We start from the raw sequence: 22,321 nt of genomic DNA, 5'->3' as shown, positions 1-22,321 counted from the left end.
ACGGGATGCCATCAATAAACTACACAGAATCACACTACACACCTACGCCATGATTACATTCAGGCAGACTGTAGAATACAACCTCTTTGGACCATTTATATACTTATTGAACACAAGCTACAAAATGTAATACCTTGGAAAATGCCGTTTAATACTTTTAATAGCCTTAATTTTCGCTACATTGATTTATCAACTTGTAATACTTTTTGAGACCCCGCGGACACCCTGAATAAGCATTCATTGTACATGTCACATCCTTTTGGGTAAATATTAGGCTTTTCACAATAAGATCTACTTTGTTAAAAACCTCAAGATCTTGTGTTTAAATGGGGCTTTTTCCAAAAGGTAAAACCACATTGTAGGCTACCTGAAGAGAGTGTCCTATGGGCCAACAAATGTAAAATTATCCTATTTTAATTATTTAAATGATGCGTTTTATTCTGATCTTTTTCTAGTTACTTTCATGTTTCATTAAGATTTAGCAGAATAAAAAAGAGAAGTGGAGTTTTGAAAAAGCCGCCTTTATTTTGTAGTTCAGAATGACAGGAAGTTGCTACAGACACTTGAGGACGATGTAGTCACAGACGGTTCCTCCGGGACATCCACACAACTTCCCGATCCTCGCGCCTTTACGCACCGCACACTGCTCCCCTGCATCACACTGACACACATACGCACAGACACACACAGAATAAATAAAGCAGGTGTACATTCATGGAGCATTTGTTCTCCTGGATCCCGAGTACAATACATATTTAAGACCAAATCATGCACCATATCCGTGTGATACATAATGGGAACTCAAAAACTGCTGCAACAACTCATGAGATGTAGAGCATGAGCATCGTAAAGCATATCTTAAAATAGTTTTATATGTGTGTTTTTAATTTTTGTTTTATTTGTATGTATGCACCACAACACCAAGTCCAATTCCTCGTGTCAACCTACCTGGTGATAAACCTGATTTCTGATATACTTGTATCCTATTGCTCTCAGCTCTAATACATCGTAACATTGAGACAGAGATCAAATACAGATCCATAACTAAGTGGACCCATGCAGACCTGTAGAACCGTTTGAGGGAAATTACAGGTTTGTTAAAGGTGGGGTAGGTAATTCACTTCAGAAACACTTGTTATATTCCATGGAATGCTCTTAACATCCCGATAGCAATGAATATCTGAAGTGCTTTGACAAAAGATCCATTAAAATATCTCATCCGTGGCGACCAATCATCTGAGCCGGCCCGGCTAAAGTAACTGGATGGCCTACCTGTCAGCCTTGTGCACAAACTTATCTCGTGCCCTCATTGGTCATGTGCGCGTTCGTGTGTGTTGGAGGAGGGGCTCTGTAAAGAAGTCTGAAGGAGGGGCAGATTTCAAATTCTAGCGCACTCGAGCTGGTTTCTACATTCTTACCTACCCTACCTTTAAGAGATACATAAATAATAGATCTTACTGCAGGAAGCCAGCCGAGCTTCCTCTCTGACGACGGCAGCTGTTTGTTCTTTAATCGCTCCAAGACTTCCTGTAGAGCTTCAATCTGAGGAGAGAAACGAGACCATATGCTTTATTGACAATACTCAACATTCAACGCGTCTGCAGCTTCATTACGTTCTGTGAGTCAGAGACATCTCATCACTGTTCTTCCACTTTTGAGTCGGACATAATGTAAATGTTTTTTTAATCATGTCTTTTTCAATTTGAAAACCTACTCTAATAAAACAAATAATATATTGGATAACATCGTTAGTCCCTCTTGACCTGATTTTCACCAGTCAAATAGAAGAAACACAATTTTAATAATACTTGACGTTATATTTAAAGACTTTCTTTGAATAATAAAAAACCTTTTGGGGGGGGTTTCAGATTATTTAGCCATGTATGTCTATATTTGTGCAGAAAAAAAACTACAAAAAAGTACTTCCAGAATGTGTTTTACCACAACGGGAAACGGGCTTCTGTATGAACCGTTTTTTGTTTTCTTCACTCACCAAATCTCGCTCCTCTCAATGATGACGTCTATGTTGTCGTTTTTAATGTTTCCCATTCACACTGGTTTGCTTTTAATATTTGGTATTTTTTTACATTTGAAAACCTACTTAAAAACAATTAATATGTTTTAAATAATATAGTGGTTAGCATCTGTATCCAGTCCTCTCGACAGGATTAACATCTCGGAATATTTGTTTTTCAACAGTAAAAATAAGATGAAAACTAAATAAAAAAACTCATCGTTATTTAAAAAATTAATTAAAACAAATTTGAGGAAGTTTTTATTATTTTGAGAAATGTTTTTATAACGTCCAGAATTACATTTTTATAATCACATCGGCGGAAACGGGCTTCTGTATATTTGTTGGTTTCTTCACTCACCAGTTTTCGCTCCTCTTGTGTAATGATGACGTCTTCAGGCGATCGCTCTTCGCTGTTTCCGAACGCAACGAGCAGCCAGCAGGAGGCGCTGAGGAGCAGAATCCTTCGACTCACCATGATGCCGCTGATCGACTCGGACACTGGGAAACGCAGGACGCCTCAGACGGTCCTCTGAACACGGAGGTGTCTCAGAGATGAAGGATTTGATTTTATATGTGAGCAGCGCTGACGTCAGAGAGAGGATATTTACCCGCTGATAATGAGACAAGCAGCGATTCACCTCCAGGTCAGAGGAGAGAGACCTCCGCCCGGCACACAGGAAGGACATTTGGTGGAAGTGATTTTTTTAAAACTTGGGTGCATCCACTTCGATCAGAAGTTCAATTTGTGACCAATTCTTTTTTATAAATATATTCATGTTAAAAACCCACTAAATTTTAGATGAATATCTTCACATTTTTATAAATGCGTTATGTTAACATCACATTTTTAAGTATGTGTGTATATATATATATATATATATATATATATATATATATATGTATGTGCATATATGGTCCTCATCTACAAAGCACTCCACCATCTGGCCCCCCCTTATCTCACAAACCTTCTCACTCCTTATCAACCCCCACGGTCCCTCAGATCCACCGCAGCCGGACTCCTATCCATTCCCACATCCACTCTGCAGCTTTGGGGACAGAGCCTTCTCAGTGGCAGCTCCTCGGCTCTGGAATCCCCTCCCCCAAGATCTCCGTGACTCTGAGTCCCTCACAGTCTTTCAGTCCCGCCTCAAAACACATCTTTTCAACTCTGTCTACCCATAAGCCCCCCCCCCTCTCAATCAACTTCCTCTTGACTGACTTTTTATTTTTTACTTACTTGTTTGCCTGTCCTTGTTTGTCTACCCTCCCTCATACTGTAAAGCGTCTTTGAGTTGTGAAAAGCACTATATTAAAAAAAACTGCATTATCATATATATATATGTTGTTTGGGAATAATGTGCTTAGGTATTCAACCTTCGACACAGTTCATCGTTTTCTCTCTTCACTGTCTCCTTTCTCACGGCACAGGTCTACGGCCTTGGGTATTGCTGCTATCTCTCAAAAGGAGGGGCAGCTTGGGCGCATTGTTGTTGCCAGTCTACAGGGCCGTTTCTTCCTATTGGCGGACTATGCAGACACATAGGGCCCCCGCGGCCACTAGGGGGCCCCCAAGCTGAAAGTTCAGGTTCAGCCTCAATATATTTGGGGAGAATTAAAATTAGCCGTCTTTATTTGTAGACAGCCGAGCCCCCTCCTGTGTTCGGTGAAGCATTATATGCTTACAAATCAAATGTAGGATATAAACACACCAAACTGCAATGATAGCAAAAGCTGTGGCTTGGGTTTGTGGGTAATAACGTCCAAAACATCGTTGGGCTGTCACCCAATCAGTGACGTCTGAGCAAGATGAAAAATGTAAATTATATATTGTTGAGAAAATGCTGCATCTCTTGCATGTATTGACGAGCCTTATTGTTTACCTTTTTTAATATATTTTTTTGTAAGTTTCAATTGGTTTTCGTGAAATTAGCCTGTTTTTCTCTTAAAGTGTAACAGATGCATCTCCACAGATCATCTTAAAAGGCTACATTCATTGTAGTTCAAAAACTGTAACAACTAGGGCCCCCAAAAAGCTAGAAACGGCCCTGCCAGTCTGTGACCGAGCACAAGCCGCCATGAGGTAGTTTACAGTTCAGGGACGTAGGCTCCCTGGCGCTCATTCTTTCCTATGGACGAGAGCTCTATAGATTCAGGGTCCATAATGTTTAGTCTCACTGATGAAGAATGTTGATTATTACACTCTGAACTAGTTAAAACCTCGAGCTGCAGAAGGAGTTCTTCAGAATTGGTTTGGCAGCCGTTGTGTCAACTCGTGACGCACCAGCTGTCTCGTCAATTCTCTGGCCGTAACTCCAAATAAACCGTCAGTGTTTGCCATCAAAGCTCCAGCTCTCCTCGTGCCTCTGAGTCCTGTTTCCAATTGCTTCAGAAGTTTCCCCCACATGTGTAAATCTTATTTTGTAATGTTTATTTAAATATGTTTCTCATTTAATATTTATGTTCTTGGCAAAGTATTTTTCTGAGTTCTCTTTTTTGTTTCCACACCCAGGTATGTAATGTTCCTTTAAAGCAGCTGCCTCAGAAGGAAGAGGAAGTGGGATGACGTTTCAGGGTGTCCAAGCGTCACCGTTTACGTCAACATCTTCCTCAGCGTTTGACTTCTGACTCACACGGGAGAGGGTCAGAATAAAGTTCAATAACAGAGAGATAATGAGTCTGAAATGTGCACAGCGGGAGGAGAGGAAATATATGTTCTGATATTTATAGACTGCAACACAAAAAGGGATAGACAGTTGTTCCCCTTCTTTTTAATAACAAAATAGGTCTTCCTCTGAATATGTGCATCTCATTCTTTAACAGGTCGTAAGAGATTCATTCTCAACAAAATCAAACAGAAACATCCAAACGTCTCTTAAACTCTCCGAACACAAACTGCTTCTGCATGCTGTACCTTCAAAACACTCCAGCATGAAAACATATAACTAAGAATAAAGTATCTTTAAAATATACAGAATAAATGTACAAGTGCACCTTCAAGGGAAAAAACAAACAGCATTGTCCCGGCTGCAACTCGTCCCAAAATGCTCTCCGTTTCTGAAGCAGAGAAAATAAAATGAATGTGAAAGATGAACGACTGGATTCCAAGTTTTCAGATTCTGTAATTTAATCAAAGTTACATTTACTTTGTTAAAGAATTTGCTTTATTTTTGTTATACTTGTGAGTAGGTAATGTCCATTTATTTAACTGGTTATCAGACTCAATTCTAATTTAAATTAAATAAGGATTTTAAATCCTGCACATTTCTTCTCCACACTACCTCTTTTAAATCCGCACAGCTCTCCACTTTAAAAATGCAGTTTAAAGTATTTGTCATATGTAAATTAGGGTGGTCCTTAGTGCCATGTACATTTTCAAATTGATTTATTTTAAGCTCCAACCACCGGAGTTCATTCTATTAGTCAAGAACACTCTCCTAGTGAATGTTTTCCTCAATCTGACAACATGTATCCCTCCCTCATCGACCTGAGGCCTGCACTACGAAGCCGGATTTTTGCTTAGCGGCTAACTTCAGGGAAAACTCTGGGTTTCCGGTCCTACGACGCTGAGCTTATGCTGACTAACCTGCGGCTAACCTGCTCCGGAGCAGGTTAGGTTGCAGGCTAAGAGATCAACTCAGTGAAAGCACCGCCTGCTGACCAATCAGAGCTCAGTGTGCGGAGTTTAAAGCGATCAAGTCATATTACAGGAGAAAGGAAATACAGAAAAGCTGCCGTCGCAGGAAAGACGGCCGGCAAAAATCACCGACTGTGTGAACGTGAACATTAATAGAATATCACCTCCATCTTCAGAGCAATCTGACTATTATAACATTAGCGTTAAGAAAGCTTACTTAAATATCTGCCACAACATAAGTAACCGGATCAGAGTAACATTAAGTACAGTCCGCGGCATATCACTTCATAATGTATCATATATCTCCTGATCTGAGTCAGCTGAGCCGTATCTGGCCGTGCAACACTCACAGTGTCACATACTGTATGCAGAAGTATTATTTTAAGCAACACATTAAGTTGAGGAAACACTCGAGTCAAATGTAATTAAAGTCAGATCGTGTTTTAGACGGGCAGTGATCTCAAACCTGTTAAAGTACGCATTCAAACACTTGTTCTGTTACCAGCTGTATTCACCTTGCAGGTGCAGCTCTGTGGCTTTGATCCTGGATCAAGTGTTTAAGTCATGGATGTTTAAAGTTTAACTTCTTCATATGTCTAATATTTAGTGCTGGGGGGAAACGATTATTTTGAAAATGATTAATCGGGCGATTATTTGATCGATTAGTCGACTAATCTAACGATTATTTTTCTGTTGTTCAATTCATAAAAAACGTAATGTAAAAAAAACGTAATGTAAAAAAAAAATGTTTCACGATACTGTGTCTCAGGGGATCTTAATATTTAAGAACCTATTAATGTGTTATACCAGATTAACGGAAATAATCTCAGCTAACTGACGATACAAACCATGTTTACCAAAACAAAACACAAGTCTCATAAGAAGCATCTAAATGACCCCTGAGCGAAAAATGCTAACGGACATTGGCACAGAACTCAAGATAAAAGTACCCTTATTACTTATCGTAGCTGCACATACAATATATCCGATTAAAGCTGAGAGTCCACAGATGATGTAGGTAGATAGTATCATCACTGAGTGATCCGGACTCGCGACAGGGGAAGCAAATACAGTCCTCACAACACGTACCTTTACAGAGCTTCTAGGGAGATTGTCTCACAAGTAGCTGTCAATCTGATCAAAAGACGTGTTCAATGGCATTAAAATGAGAAAAAACGCGGCTGAATCGGTTAATCCATAGGTTTTTAACGTCTATGTATAAAAAAATAATTGAATTTATAATCCATAATTCCATTTTATGTAAAAATCGGAGAGCAAATGCTAGCTGCTAATGGTAGCCACCACAGCTAGCTGCTGCTTCTGCTAGGCTATGCAGCAGTCTCAGTGAGATATAAATATATAAATATCTTTGCGTTTTGGACTAACTTTAAAATATTCCCATGCTTTTGAAGACCTAGGGCGAGATGTTTTCGTTTGGGGGCTTCGTGCGCAATCCTGTGAGGAGGAGGTGGTAGCCGTTTCAGTCTCCATTGTGTTTGAAGTGCGATTGCGAACTGCTTGTTGCTTTGGGTGACCCACGTGTGTGTAGCGACGCCTCGACGCGGAAATATGTCGTTGACGATATTTTGAAGTCGACGCGTCGCTACAGCACTACTAATATTATAGTTCACTTTTCATTCAGGAAGTATGACGCTGCGCTGTCAGTACGCTTCTCCATGTTTGTGATTGGTCGAATGCTCCAGATACCACCCCTTTCATGTGAACGCGCACCTAACTAGATAGGGCACGGCTGGCTTGAGCGATCCACTTGATAACCAGCGTCGTAGTACCGCTTAGCGAGAATGTTTTGGATTAGGCCAACCGGCTAACTCAAACATATCCAGGTTAGGTTGAACCAGCTTCGTAGTACAGGCCTCTGGGCTGGGCTGCCACTGGGGCTACACTTCAAGGTTGATGAGGGAGGGGTACATGTTGTCAGATTGAGGAAAATCTAAAACAAGATTAAGACAGAAAAAACAAGGGAATCGAAACTGGCTGAAACGCATTCTCTAATATTTTTGTATTCAAAATTACTTACTAATGATTTTTCTATTATCAAAATATTTGGTGAATATTTTTCTGTTGATCAACAAACCTATACGTTGATAATGGTTGCAGCTGTGTTTGATAACACTTCTGAATAATCCTATGAGTTATATTTGATATGAACCCTTTTAATTTTCTATGAACTGTGTACACTCAGGTGAGTAAAGAGTCTACCTGTGTGTTCTTACCTCAGTCCGTGGAGTTGGAGTTGAACGCCTGCTGAGCCTGAAAACACAAAGACACATCAGTTCAGATTCCTTTGGGTAACACATTGAAAGACAGCTATTTACACGACTACATGGTGCCAAATAATACATTTAGGATTTCTTGGAAGCTCTGTTAAAATGTAAATCAAATCCAGTGAAACATACTTCATATCTTAAAACTTTTTCAAGATTCAAAGGTTTTAATTTCATATGCTCAGAAGCTACAGTGTAGAAATGGCAATGAAAATATCCTGACCTGAGCTCCTCCAACGAGGTATAATAAAATACAAATACAAAAATACTGCAAGAAGTCTATATACACGTAAATAGAATATGATATATACAAGAACAGAACGTAAAATGTATCAATTAAATATTGCACATTAAGACGAAATGAAATACGGTTTATTACGGTGATAACTATTTAGATAAATAAGTCAATTGCAAGATGACAAACAGATGAATGTTTATGTCCAGGGTATATGCAGGAATCCTGAAGTCAAATGTAAAACCTTTCAAGACCTTTTTCAAGACCCTTTCCATACATTTTAAGAACTCATCGCCACTTGGAGTTCTAACCGGTTACCTTGGCGACACACTTTACCTCACATTGACTATATACAGTATTGATTGTCCTTCCTCCTTATCTTCCAACCATTTGGACGCAGACTTGCATTTCCCCATAACGATGTTTAACAACCGGCGTAAACGGACCTTCGCGCTATCAAGCAGTGAGCGTGCGATGTCCTGTTCAGATGACGTCAAACCCAACGGGATGCCATCAATAAACTACACAGAATCACACTACACACCTACGCCATGATTACATTCAGGCGGACTGTAGAATACAACCTCTTTGGACCATTTATATACTTATTGAAAACAAGCTACAAAATGTAATATCTTGGAAAATGCCGTTTAATTCTTTTTAATGGCCTTAATTTTCGCTAAATTGATTTATCAACTTGTAATACTTTTTAAGACCCCGCGGACACCCTGTACACAAAAGAAAATCCATGATACTTAAAAAGATCTTGTTAAGTTCAAAATGGTTATCCCTAAAATGTTATCTTCCTAAAGTTATTTTTAACTTGACAGAGACGTCAGGAGTCAGCTGTTTTTGTGCATTTGAAGAGGATTTAAATCGCGTCACTGACCATGTAGCTGCCGGTGTGGAAGCCGCACATGTACCACAGCATCAACATGCTGGAGGAGGCGTCAGTGCCTGCAGAGCTGCCAAACGTCCAGAGAGGGGGAGGAGGAGGGATGAAGGACACCGAGTCCTGGAGACGGAGAGAAGAGTCAGACAGGAGAGGTGGGAAGTAGTGGAGTACAAATACTTCGTTACTGTACATCTTTCTGGTATCAGTACTTTACTCCACCACTTATTTTTCTGACCACTTTTTATTTCTTACATGTTGAACTCAAATACCTGTACTTTCTACTTCTTACATGTTGAACTCAAATACCTGTACTTTCTACTTCTTACATGTTGAACTCCAATACCTGTACTTTCTACTTCTTACATGTTGAACTCAAATACCTGTACTTTCTACTTCTCACATGTTGAACCCAAATACCTGTACTTTCTACTTCTTACATGTTGAACTCAAATACCTGTACTTTCTACTTCTCACATGTTGAACTCAAATACCTGTACTTTCTACTTCTCACATGTTGAACTCAAATACCTGTACTTTCTACTTCTTACATGTTGAACACAAATACCTGTACTTTCTACTTCTTACATGTTGAACACAAATACCTGTACTTTCTACTTCTCACATGTTGAACCCAAATACCTGTACTTTCTACTTCTTACATGTTGAACTCAAATACCTGTACTTTCTACATGTTGAACCCAAATACCTGTACTTTCTACTTCTAACATGTTGAACCCAAATACCTGTACTTTCTACTTCTCACATGTTGAACTCAAATACCTGTACTTTCTACTTCTCACATGTTGAACCCAAATACCTGTACTTTCTACTTCTTACATGTTGAACACAAATACCTGTACTTTCTACTTCTTACATGTTGAACACAAATACCTGTACTTTCTACTTCTTACATGTTGAACACAAATACCTGTACTTTCTACTTCTCACATGTTGAACCCAAATACCTGTACTTTCTACTTCTTACATGTTGAACACAAATACCTGTACTTTCTACTTCTTACATGTTGAAACACAAATACCTGTACTTTCTACTTCTTACATGTTGAACACAAATACCTGTACTTTCTACTTCTTACATGTTGAACACAAATACCTGTACTTTCTACTTCTTACATGTTGAACACAAATACCTGTACTTTCTACTTCTTACATGTTGAACACAAATACCTGTACTTTCTACTTCTTACATGTTGAACTCAAATACCTGTACTTTCTACTTCTAACATGTTGAACCCAAATACCTGTACTTTCTACTTCTAACATGTTGAACTCAAATACCTGTACTTTCTACTTCTCACATGTTGAACCCAAATACCTGAACTTTCTACTTCTAACATGTTGAACCCAAATACCTGTACTTTCTACTTCTAACATGTTGAACTCAAATACCTGTACTTTCTACTTCTCACATGTTGAACTCAAATACCTGTACTTTCTACTTCTAACATGTTGAACTCAAATACCTGTACTTTCTACTTCTAACATGTTGAACCCAAATACCTGAACTTTCTACTTCTAACATGTTGAACCCAAATACCTGTACTTTCTACTTCTAACATGTTGAACTCAAATACCTGTACTTTCTACTTCTCACATGTTGAACTCAAATACCTGTACTTTCTACTTCTTACATGTTGAACACAAATACCTGTACTTTCTACTTCTAACATGTTGAACTCAAATACCTGTACTTTCTACTTCTCACATGTTGAACTCAAATACCTGTACTTTCTACTTCTTACATGTTGAACTCAAATACCTGTACTTTCTACTTCTTACATGTTGAACTCAAATACCTGTACTTTCTACTTCTTACATGTTGAACACAAATACCTGTACTTTCTACTTCTTACATGTTGAACTCAAATACCTGTACTTTCTACTTCTTACATGTTGAACTCAAATACCTGTACTTTCTACTTCTTACATGTTGAACCCAAATACCTGAACTTTCTACTTCTAACATGTTGAACCCAAATACCTGTACTTTCTACTTCTAACATGTTGAACACAAATACCTGTACTTTCTACTTCTAACATGTTGAACTCAAATACCTGTACTTTCTACTTCTTACATGTTGAACCCAAATACCTGAACTTTCTACTTCTAACATGTTGAACCCAAATACCTGTACTTTCTACTTCTAACATGTTGAACACAAATACCTGTACTTTCTACTTCTTACATGTTGAACTCAAATACCTGTACTTTCTACTTCTTACATGTTGAACTCAAATACCTGTACTTTCTACTTCTAACATGTTGAACCCAAATACCTGTACTTTCTACTTCTAACATGTTGAACACAAATACCTGTACTTTCTACTTCTTACATGTTGAACACAAATACCTGTACTTTCTACTTCTCACATGTTGAACTCAAATACCTGTACTTTCTACTTCTTACATGTTGAACACAAATACCTGTACTTTCTACTTCTCACATGTTGAACTCAAATACCTGTACTTTCTACTTCTTACATGTTGAACACAAATACCTGTACTTTCTACTTCTCACATGTTGAACTCAAATACCTGTACTTTCTACTTCTTACATGTTGAACACAAATACCTGTACTTTCTACTTCTCACATGTTGAACTCAAATACCTGTACTTTCTACTTCTTACATGTTGAACCCAAATACCTGTACTTTCTGCTTCTTACATGTTGAACTCAAATACCTGTACTTTCTACTTCTTACATGTTGAACTCAAATACCTGTACTTTCTACTTCTTACATGTTGAACACAATACCTGTACTTTCTACTTCTTACATGTTGAACACAAATACCTGTACTTTCTACTTCTTACATGTTGAACTCAAATACCTGTACTTTCTACTTCTTACATGTTGAACTCAAATACCTGTACTTTCTACTTCTTACATGTTGAACTCAAATACCTGTACTTTCTACTTCTCTCATTTCCCAAACAGCTGGTTCCTTTAGTCTGAATGTGTGTTTGATGCGTGATCATTATTCTTTAGAGTCATTGCGTGCCTATTGATTTGAACACGATCCGTGTATCCATCATTTCCTGGTCTTCTCTAAAGAAGAGGGACCAATGGAAACGTTGTCATGTTGCCGTTGTTCAGCATGGAAACATTCATTAGCTAACAATGACATTATTGTTCTATTGATATAAAGGGAGGTCAGGTACTCTTTAAAGCAGCTGCTAGTTATGGGTACTTTCTACTGAAGTACATTTCAAAGCCTCTTTACTTTGGTTGAAGTACCGACTAAACTTCTTTACTCGAGTATTTTTAAAACACAAGTATCTGTACTTCTACTTGAGTAAAGGAAGCGTGTACTTTTGCCATCTCTGTCAGACACAGAGGAATATTAGTTATTAATAAATAAGATATTAGTTGTACCCAGGAGCCAGGAGGTGGAGGAGCAAAGGGAGGGAAGAAAGAGAACATGTTGGGCGGTGTCTGAGTTTCGTCGTTCTGCTTCTCTTCTGATTCCTTCTCCACTTTACTCTGATGATTATTACTGGCTTTCTCTTTCAGCTGCAGACACACAACAACAACGACAACATTAATACAACCAGCTTCCACCTGTGGAAACAAAACACCTGCAGGTCTGAAAGGTAGAATCGTATTTGCTGTATTTAATTATACATGCTTTAAAGGTCCCATGTCATGCTTTTCTGGTTATCACCCGTCCCCTTGTGTTATGAAGGTTTTTCTGCATGTAAACGGTCTGCAGAGTCACAAACCCTCAAAGTACACCCTGTAGCGAGTAAAACTCTAACACAGAGAAGACCTGTCTGTGCTGCCCCAGAACGCCTCGTTGGACATTTCTCTTTTTCCATTTGTCTCTTCCCGAGTATGGTGACGTGACCATACCCAGGTGCAAATGGACCAATCCGTGGAGCTCCTCACACACTCACTCACTCAGCCTTATCTTTTCTCAGGCTGTGAGTATATGGCGAACAGCCAGGCTACGAGTGTATGTGTGCGCTCAGGCTGAGTTCTGCGGTGTCTCGCAGACCCCACGCAGCAACCAGGAAACGACACCAGTAATCCAGCTCACACTGTCCGCTCCTCACAGCAGCGAGCCCCGCAACGTCCCGCCCACACGGCCCCCAGACCCCACGCAGCATTCTCATCTGTTTCTCATTACTGGTGTCATTTTCTGGTTGCTAACAAACGCCATTGTAACACATAATCACTGATGTTCCGCTGTAACAGTGGTGGACTCATCATAACAGAGTGGGCGAGCTGACCAATCAGAGCACAGTGGGCTCACAGGGAGGGGGGGGGGGGGGGGGCAGGAGCTCCAACAAGGTGTGTAGGACAGAGAGATGCTGTATGAGAAACCAATGTGAGTTTGGAACATTGAACAATGTACATCTATTCCAGTAGACTTCAACAATGGAATGATGATCAGTGGAAATGGCCGTGACATGGGAGCTTTAAAGATGATGAGCATCCTAGGAGGAAAATAAATGTTAAGCCTCCGTTTGCACGTGCTACTTTAAAGCAGATGTGTGTCTCTTGGCGTAAAGAAGTGGAATTCTTTGCCGAATGATTTAAAGGGCTGTCAGAAATGTTTTATGTTTAAGAAAATGTATAAAGAAAGTGTAGGTGACTTTTGATTGTGTTCTGGTTTTATGTTTCAGTATTTGTAAGCAACTGTGACCGAAAGAATATTGCTTTTTTATAGTTATTTCATTTTTTTTTTTTTTTTAAGAAGGAGCAGGTAAAATAAGATGTTCTTCTCCGTGCTCCTTTCCACTATGCGCTATAAAAAATGTTAAAAACCAGTATAAGGGTGCATGTTTTGTAAAGTGTACATTGTTTTAAAAACAACTGCCATGTGTGGAATAAACAAATGATCATTTTGTCCAGCATGTCTCTGGCTGACGTGGATGAAACTCTTTTTTAATGAATGCAACACCAACAGTTGACCAGCAGGTGGGACTATAACATTAAAAAGGCCCATACACTCAGAACCAGCTCATGTTCTTGGTTTAGTTTCCCCCCCCCCCCCCCCTCTGATGGCTACTCACCCAGGAGAAGTACTGCTGCTCCTCCTCCTCTCTCCCCCCTGACCTCCTCTCTCTCCCTGCTCTCGCTCCCTGGTTCTCCTCTCTCCCTGCTCTCGCCCCCTGGTTCTCCTCTCTCCCTGCTCTCTCCCCCTGGTTCTCCTCTCTCCCTGCTCTCTCCCCCTGGTTCTCCTCTCTCCTCCTCTTCCAGTCCACGTTGGTTTTGCTGCCGCTGGTGGTTGCACTCGGCTTCCAGTTGCTGCCCTGCAGGACCAAACAAAACACCTTCAATCTTAAAGTGGACCAATTATGCTATATTGGAAACATATATTGTAGGGCTATACCTATACAAAACATGTCTGTGAAGTTTTTTGCTTCAAATACCAAACAGTTCACCCATGTTAGCCATGCCTCAAACTGCTCATACCCCTCTGTTGCAGCCCTGTTAGAGAAACACGGATTGTGGGTCCTTAGCTTGAAAAAAACAAAAGAAGAGGAGGCGGAGCTAATGCCTGATCAGAATTCTACCGGAGATAAAGTTAAATTCTGCTGTGATAAAACGCCATCCTGTTCTAAACCACATCAAGGATTATCTCTGAAACAGTATGGAGCTCAAATGCTTTTTCTCTTGCAGGTTTATCACAAGGTGAGTTCCTTTTTTTATTTCCTGCTTTTTAAACACGTGCTCTCCAGTACAGGTTAGCTCTGAGTGTTAGCGAGGCTTGCTAATGTAAACAAAGACCAGATTACGTCCAAAACACGTCAGGCATTTTTTCTGATAGCAACTTTCTGTGGGTCCGCTATCCAAAGTTACGTAATATTGGCAGCAAATCTGAATCCGCTCCGTTGTACTCTCGTTTTTAAAAGATGTGGGTACGGAGGAAAAGAGAGAGGGTTTTATTTTCTGACGCTGCGTGACTTCCCCGACACACCGGGACACATATTCATGTATACAAGACATCAAAAAGTGCATTTTGCTTGATAGGTCCCCTTTAAATTTAAAATGTTTCGGTGTTGTTTTTGAATGATATCATGATGGGGTATGAGAGGAGTTCTATCCAAATGGTAGCTTTAAATCAAATCAATAACAGAGCTCGGGGAGGGCGTAATATTTGAAGAAAAAACGATTTCCACGATAAAAATCAAGTAAAACAATTGGATATTTTCTTAGAGATTTAAAAAGTTGGATTTAAGTTGAGTTTAACTCACAGATTTTGTGCATTTTAAGTCACAATTCATGATGAGGTTGATCTAACCATACATAGTTAAGCAATTAGGTTACTTCCCAACAAAAACAACAAATAATCCGGGTTTTTATCCTGGACATACACTTTGCAGTTTCTACTGAAAATATTACCCAGCCTTGAGTGTTAACATGTCCTGTTACACTGTCGTAGCGTCACGTAAAACATTATAAAAGAACTTCTATAGAGGTCAATAAAAAAAGAACAAAATTCAGTCTTCAATTATTTAAAATCAGCAACCATTGAAGTCGACATCGTTATGTTTCTGAAAATATGACGGAACTATTTGTGTCACGACGGAGAAAGTGGACTGATTTCGTAAAACCTCATTGGCCAGATTTTATTTTTACAAACGTATGATTTTACTGTGAAGTCCTGATCACTCCCTAATGTTCGTGCTTTTTTATCTTTGTGTAAAAAAAGAAAAAAGGCATTTCGGACAGACAAACTTAAGCTGTACAATTACTATGTCTTGAAAAAAACGAATTGTTTGCTGCCAAATGTCAATAAAAAATATATTACAAAAAATAAAATATGTTTGTTGACACACAATGTTCACCTTGGCTGCGGCGCCCATGCTGTTGCCGTGCAGCGCGCCGAGGCTCAGCAAGGCGCTCACTTCCTGTTCCTCCTCGTTCTCATAGCCGTCGAAGCGAACGCAGCAGCGCTCACCTTTGACCCAAAGGACCACAGCCGGGTAGAACATACTGTCCTCCGAGTAAACGGCCCGACATCGAGAGCCAGGTTTCCAGTCCTGTAAAGAGACGGCAACACGGTGTATACAGATTAAACTATTTTTTTTTTACGGCTCAAATGTGTTTAGATAGATATTATTAATCCCAAATTGTGAAAGTAGAGTGGAGACTCAGATATTGCACGTGTCTTAAAATCTATACTGCCATACAACCTATAAAAAGGTATCTTAACATGTAATATGAATTAATAAAAGATTGTAAAATATTCAGTTATTAAATGGGTTTGTTAAAAGGTCAAGTACCAATCAAATAAACTCTTAATGCCACCATGAGCCGACTATATCTTTTTCAATTAAGGCTCAAATGTGTCTTTGTTGCCGAGGAAATGTTGCTGTCAGTTTGTCAGAAAATATTAAAACTATGTAAAATAACCTTAAATAGAACGGAGAGAAAATCCCTAATATTTCCCAGGCTTGATTGGAAAATAAAAAATGCTAGCTTTCATACGCACCAGAGCTTTCGACTCGATCCAATGGTCTTCTTCATCCAATGGAGGTTTCTGGCGTCATAATTAAGATACGTTTGAGTTGCAGCAGCATAAAAAGACATGGCATTGTACAGTACAAATTTAAAGAAATAAACATTTCAAAATGTAAACATCTCAATAGAAATAAAATAGCATTAAACATACATGTTGACATTACAAATGTACAGTAACAAACTGAGAAGTTCAGTAACAGTGATATTTGTCATGTGTTTAAGAGGTTTTAAGGGTGAAAACATCTTGAAATGTACATGAAAAGTTATACACATTATCCATGGAGGAATGGCTTTCACTGTATTTTGATAAACTTGTTACCAGACAATTTTGTATCGGTGTTTGAGGAGCATCGTCGGGCGCTTTGAGCTCGCTCAGTGCCAAGTCCTTATAGTTGCCGTAGTCGTTGAAGCGGACTCTGCAGCGTTCTCCGTCCAGAGAAACCACGATGGCCGGGTACACCGTCCTGTCCTCCGACCACTCTGCCCGACACGCAGCGCCAAGCGCCCACTGACACACAAAGAGCTCTTTAGTTATCGATCATCAGTTCATTTCTCAGGGTGCTACCTAGTTATACTAAATGGCAAGAAAATATCTAACCAAGATATACAAGATGGCGCTGCAGATGTAAACAATAACAGAGCTCCGTAAAAACAAAGCTGTCTCTGTGGTCTGACAGTCTATTTCACACGATTTTCATATTGTGAGTAATTATACCGCATTTGACGACCAGAAATATAGTTTTTGTTGGCACCACTTTAACATTTTAAAAATCTGCATTTTAGTATGAGGGTGCACGTCGAAACTAAGAGGGCCCCTGTAGTGGAGAGTTAAGGATAACTCAAGTGTTGGCACTAGTTTTGTGTCTATCACTATGTCACCCCGGTGTGTCGGCCAGAACACCCCAAAGATCCAGAATAGAGGAGCTGAGATGAGGCTTGACTTCTTTACTGATTTAGGCCGACATACAGATATGTGTGTGTGGTTTTTCCTTCATTTACGCAAACAATACGAAACACTTAAGACAGCACTACACAACTTCTGAAGCACATTGCCCTCTGATGTATGACGTCACCCAAAACACGTGGGTTAGCCCCTCCCCACTATGAAAACACAACTAAACGGGTATCAACTCTGTATGATAACTGAAAATATATAACAATAACTTTTCTACAGCCCCTGTTACCCGGTTTAGACAAAACCCTGCATACCAAATATATTTAGGTGATACCCATAAAAAACATTTGAGGTGAGGACTTATACAGTATAATAGAACGTTTTAAGTTATTTTAAGTTGTTATGGCACTGGTATAAAAATGATGTAGTTTTTATTAGTTGGGGACATTATAAAACTTCCAAAATACATGCAAAATTAAAAAGCAAAACATATCCTTAGTGAGGCACAAGGGTTACATTAATAACATTTCCAAAGTTCCGTAATAAAAAATAATCTTACAATATTCTATACTAAGAAACATTTGACTACAGTTCAGTCCAGTTTAGTTATATAACAAATTGTTCTTTAAACCAGTCATTACCTTTGTCTCTGTGCTGGAGGGTTCGGCTGCAGGCGGACCGACCGTTGGCTGTCCCTCTGGAGGACTTTCCTTCTCTTCGTCCTGCTGTCTGTCGTCTTCATCATCATCATGTTTCTCTCTGCTCTCCGTCTCCTCTGAGGCTGCAGATGCTGCCGGTTTAACACCCTGGGCACAACAATCACAGAAAGTGTCAGCAAGTCATTCATTAATCTCTTATATTTTCAGCAACATTTCAACTGATTTGTTAACAGTGTTGTTTTCGACAATTGGAAATATTTAATGACCAACATTTTGAAAGGAGAGTGGGTGGTTTAACTAGATTCTCAAATACTTAATGTACTTATTTCCTTCAAGTATTGGTGTTTTTTTAGTTATTAAAATGGCTAGAATAATGGATTTTGGTTAACTTTTCTATACAACACAGCTTTATGTGTAAAGCATTTTTCCCGCTGTTCTGGGACTAATAAAGGATTTCTGATTTGTAAGCTTCAGACCAAAGTGCTGTACAGAGAAATAAATAAACACATAAACCATACAGCTCAGCTCACAAACCATAAATTAAGTAAAAATACAAATAAAAAAGGAGTAAAACTAAAATAAACAAGAATAAAATATCAGGCATATCTTGCCTCAAAACGATGCAGAGAAACTAGTCCATGCATTTGTTACTTCAAGGCTGGATTATTGTAACTCTTTATTATCAGGGTGTACCAAGAAGTCAGTCAAGTCGCTTCAGCTGATTCAAAATGCTGCGGCTCGTGCACTAACCAGAGTTAGGAAAAGGGACCACATTACTCCTGTTCTGGCTGCCTTACACTGGCTCCCTATAGAACACAGGATAGAATTTAAAATTCTTCTTCTCGCCTACAAAGCCCTTAATGGGCTGGCGCCATCTTACCTTAAAGAACTCATTATACCCTACTGTCCTACTAGGGCATTGCGTTCCAAGAATACAGGGTTGTTGGTTGTTCCTAGAGTCTCTAAAAGTACAATGGGAGCCAGAGCCTTTTCTTATCAAGCTCCACATTTGTGGAATCAGCTTCCAGTTTGTGTTCGGGCGGCAGACACCCTATCCGTTTTTAAGAGTGCGCTTAAGACCTTCCTTTTTGATAAAGCTTATAGTTAGGGCTGATTAGATTCAGCCCCTAGTTTTGCTGATATAGGCTTAGTTTGTCGGGGGACATCTTCCTTCTTCCTTCTCTCTGTCTATACCTGTGTACTCTCATGTTCCGATTAACCCAGCTTCCCCAAATGTCTTTCTTTTTGGTGTCTATATACGCCGGGATCCGGAGTCATGAATGATCCTGCGCTCCTCTGTCCTGGATCTTGAGTCGTGGCTGTGGTCCTGGATCATAGGTCCTGGATGGATATCCTCGTGGATTCATCTTCCTATTATACACACATGCATTTCCAAACATTTGGACTACCTATGTTGCAAATGTATTATCTTTTCAATTTACACACGGCATCTATTGCACGTCTGTCCGTCCTGGGAGAGGGATCCCTCCTCTGTTGCTCTCCCTGAGGTTTCTCCCATTTTTCCCTTTAAACTGTGGGTTTTCTTCGGAAGTTTTTCCTTGTACGATGTGAGGGTCTAAGGACAGAGGGTCTAAGGACAGAGGGTGTCGTATTGTCATACTGATATTTTGTACAAACTGTAAAGTCCACTGAGACAAATGTAACATTTGTGATATTGGGCTATATAAATAAACATTGATTGATTGATTGATAAAATACTATCTCTGTTGTAGGTTGACTATTGAAGCTACAAAAGTTTCTCCTCAACATTTCTGACCTATTTTATTCAAATGTAAAACTTTAAACGAACCTGTGAAATTTCGAAATTGTTTTCAAAAGCTTCTACGAGAGACGCTTCCTCTTTAATGGCCGCCATGACGCCCTCCTGTAAAAAGAAAGGTTTTAAAGAGTGAGCTAGTGACGTCACCTGTAGCTAGGTAAAGTATATATTTTTTTAAATAGCTGAACTGCCCGTTTAATGACCAGCCAGCAGAATAGAGTGGTGCAGTGACGTGTCCGAAAACCCGGAAGTAAGTTAGCATTTTACCACTTCCGGTTCTCTCGACAAAAAAGCAATGGGATCTCTCCATAGGGTTTTGGAAAATATCTGGAAATAAGGTCTGTGGTTGAGACACATTGAAGAGACGGATCACGTTTTGTTCTACGACATTAAATCCATCAGCAGTGACCCCACTAGTGATTTCTGAAGAGTTGACGTGTTTGAAAAACGATGGTTGTTACCAAGTGGCTGAATATTAGGGATGGGAACGATTAATCGAATATTCAAAATTATTCAGGTTTTCGAATATGAGTTATGAATATTTTTTTTTTTGGGAGGGGTGCCTAAGTTGATTACATATTATCAAATGGAATAATTCAATGTACACGACAGTGCCATAGATAAATGTGTTAGGTCTAAAGGTGTGTTTTGCTCCGCTCACCGGTCCCTCACAGCGGGCAGAGCTGCAGGTGCTGATCTCTCCCTCGTGTCCGGTTATACTTCACTCGCGTTTATGTCTAAATCCATCAGATCTAGCTAATGATATGGCTGCTGCCCCTCCCTACACACAGACTCAAACCTCACCTCATCAAATTCCAGCTGAGAGGGTCTTCTCTACAGCTGGCCTGATTGTGAATCGTCTCCGCACCCGCCTCTCCCCTGAGTAGACATGCTCAGATTCTTAAACAAGAATGAGTATTGAATAGCTGCATTCTGTGCATAGGCCCTGTTACAGGTTGTTGATCTCTGTTGTAATAGGGTTACGTTACCCTAACCGGTTATGTTGTTCGTGTTTGATCCCTCTTTAATTTAAAAACCAAGTTATGTTTTAAGCATGAAAGCTGTAGGCCTATAGCTGTCAACTGTTCAAACTGTGATCACCAGTTCAATACATTTGACAAATTCGACTTGGTTTCTATACTTACAGTATTTGAACATGTATTTATTTTCAAATTAAAAATGTTTTTATAGAATATGTACATTTCGGTTAACCGTTTTTTTGGGGGTCGAATATACATTTGCTTTCAAATTCCCATCCCTACTGAATAGGACTACAGAAATTGTCGAGGCCGTTGTACGTCATTACGCCGAACACGTAAACACTCCCGCTAAAATTTGTTTTTTCCCCGTGTTCTGCTTGAAAGCAAGTCCCTGCCTCCTGCAAACTGTTAAAACATACGCTTCAACTTGTACCATTTTTAATCTGTATGTTTGAATATGGATCTTAAATTGGCGTGACGTTAAAGTCGTGCGACCCTGCTGTAGTTCGATCAGCATAACGTTAGCATTTAGCTTCTGGCGATTAGATTTACCATTAGAAAATTATAAAAGTAGGGTAGACATGTGGAGATTATCCGACTGAACAAAACGTGATCCATCTCTTAAATGTGTGTCAACCACAGACCTTATTTCCAGCTATTTTCCAAAATCCTATGGAGAAATTGCATTGCGTTTTTGTCGAGGGAACCCATGCGCAGTTTACTTCAGGGTTTTAGGACGCGTCACGCGTCACCCTTGCATTTCTCACAACTAAATATATGCCTCTTTTCCTGCACCATAGTTAAGAAATGTTGGGATGCTCTCCAGTATTTGGTTAATTTACAATGAGCAAAACCGGTCATAACATATGATAATGTAAAATGTAGCCTTCAAATTTCAAAAAATAATTTCAAAAAAGAGTAATCTACAAATGTTGCTCCCATTAATAAGTATCCAGTATTAATTGGATTTCTTAAGGACATGAAACCATACACAAAAACAATATTAAATGTTGCAAAAAGTTACAAAAAACAACAAGTTTACCAATATCTTCACACCCTAATTCTTAAGTGACCACCAATTTCCAAAATGTTTGAAATTAGCCAAACGGCTGTTCAATTAGCCGTTAACTACTGTAGCTATTTAGCTAACTAGCTACTTCGCTACCGTAATCTTTCGGTTTTCTTTAAGTCATTGAAGACAACATTATATGAATAAAGACGTACCGGTTACACAAGTCGGCTGAGAACGGGGATTTCTGCCGGTTCAGCCATTGTTGTCATCACTTGAACGATAAATAGTTTCATACAGGTATCATTTTTAACCGCGACACACACACCTGCGTCTGCGTCAAATTTACCAGATTAGAGGAGACGGCTTCCGGTCATACCTTTCAAAATAAGGGTCGATTTGTGGAAAATGTACCCCTTGAATCTTAGAACAACAAA

General features: G+C 39.4%; 2 protein-coding genes across 3 annotated transcripts; both read right to left on the bottom strand.

The window, feature by feature from the left end:
* Positions 1-500: 500 nt before the first annotated feature.
* Positions 501-2,854, bottom strand: LOC117540470 (cocaine- and amphetamine-regulated transcript protein-like). Its single transcript, XM_034207177.1, has 3 exons — positions 2,376-2,854; positions 1,459-1,542; positions 501-661 (listed from the first exon to the last, which is right to left on the bottom strand). Exons 1-3 carry the CDS (start codon positions 2,490-2,492, stop codon positions 554-556), a joined length of 309 nt encoding a protein of 102 aa, XP_034063068.1. The 5' UTR covers positions 2,493-2,854; the 3' UTR covers positions 501-553.
* A 1,871-nt stretch (positions 2,855-4,725) lies between these two features.
* LOC117540452 (survival motor neuron protein-like) lies at positions 4,726-22,234 on the bottom strand. Of its 2 annotated transcripts, none has more exons than XM_034207141.1 (10): positions 22,100-22,234; positions 19,926-20,000; positions 18,098-18,262; positions 16,881-17,069; positions 16,533-16,580; positions 15,877-16,080; positions 12,464-12,601; positions 9,061-9,186; positions 7,886-7,922; positions 4,726-5,071 (listed from the first exon to the last, which is right to left on the bottom strand). In XM_034207141.1, exons 2-9 carry the CDS (start codon positions 19,989-19,991, stop codon positions 7,887-7,889), a joined length of 972 nt encoding a protein of 323 aa, XP_034063032.1. In that variant the 5' UTR covers positions 19,992-20,000; positions 22,100-22,234; the 3' UTR covers positions 4,726-5,071; position 7,886. The 2 variants fall into 2 exon arrangements, with proteins under 2 accessions (XP_034063032.1, XP_034063041.1); XM_034207150.1 differs by having other exon boundaries at positions 15,886-16,080.
* Positions 22,235-22,321: the final 87 nt, after the last annotated feature.

This window comes from Gymnodraco acuticeps, unplaced genomic scaffold (genome assembly GCF_902827175.1).
Source record: "Gymnodraco acuticeps unplaced genomic scaffold, fGymAcu1.1, whole genome shotgun sequence".
NCBI classification, from domain to species: Eukaryota; Metazoa; Chordata; class Actinopteri; order Perciformes; family Bathydraconidae; genus Gymnodraco; species Gymnodraco acuticeps.
Note: the sequence above shows the minus strand (reverse complement) of the source record. Positions and strands in the feature narration are given on the sequence as shown.

Coding starts and splice junctions, on each gene's coding strand:
- LOC117540470 (XM_034207177.1), bottom strand. CDS start 2,492: ATGGTGAGTCGAAGGATTCTGCTCCTCAGCGCCTCCTGCTGGCTGCTC. Junction 1,543..2,375: donor CACAAGAGGAGCGAAAACTG/GTGAGTGAAGAA, acceptor TTCTCTCCTCAG/ATTGAAGCTCTACAGGAAGT. Junction 662..1,458: donor AGCTCGGCTGGCTTCCTGCA/GTAAGATCTATT, acceptor TATGTGTGTCAG/TGTGATGCAGGGGAGCAGTG.
- LOC117540452 (XM_034207141.1), bottom strand. CDS start 19,991: ATGGCGGCCATTAAAGAGGAAGCGTCTCTCGTAGAAGCTTTTGAAAAC. Junction 16,581..16,880: donor CACCGATACAAAATTGTCTG/GTAACAAGTTTA, acceptor TTATGACGCCAG/AAACCTCCATTGGATGAAGA. Junction 7,923..9,060: donor TCCACACCGGCAGCTACATG/GTCAGTGACGCG, acceptor TTGTGTTTTCAG/GCTCAGCAGGCGTTCAACTC.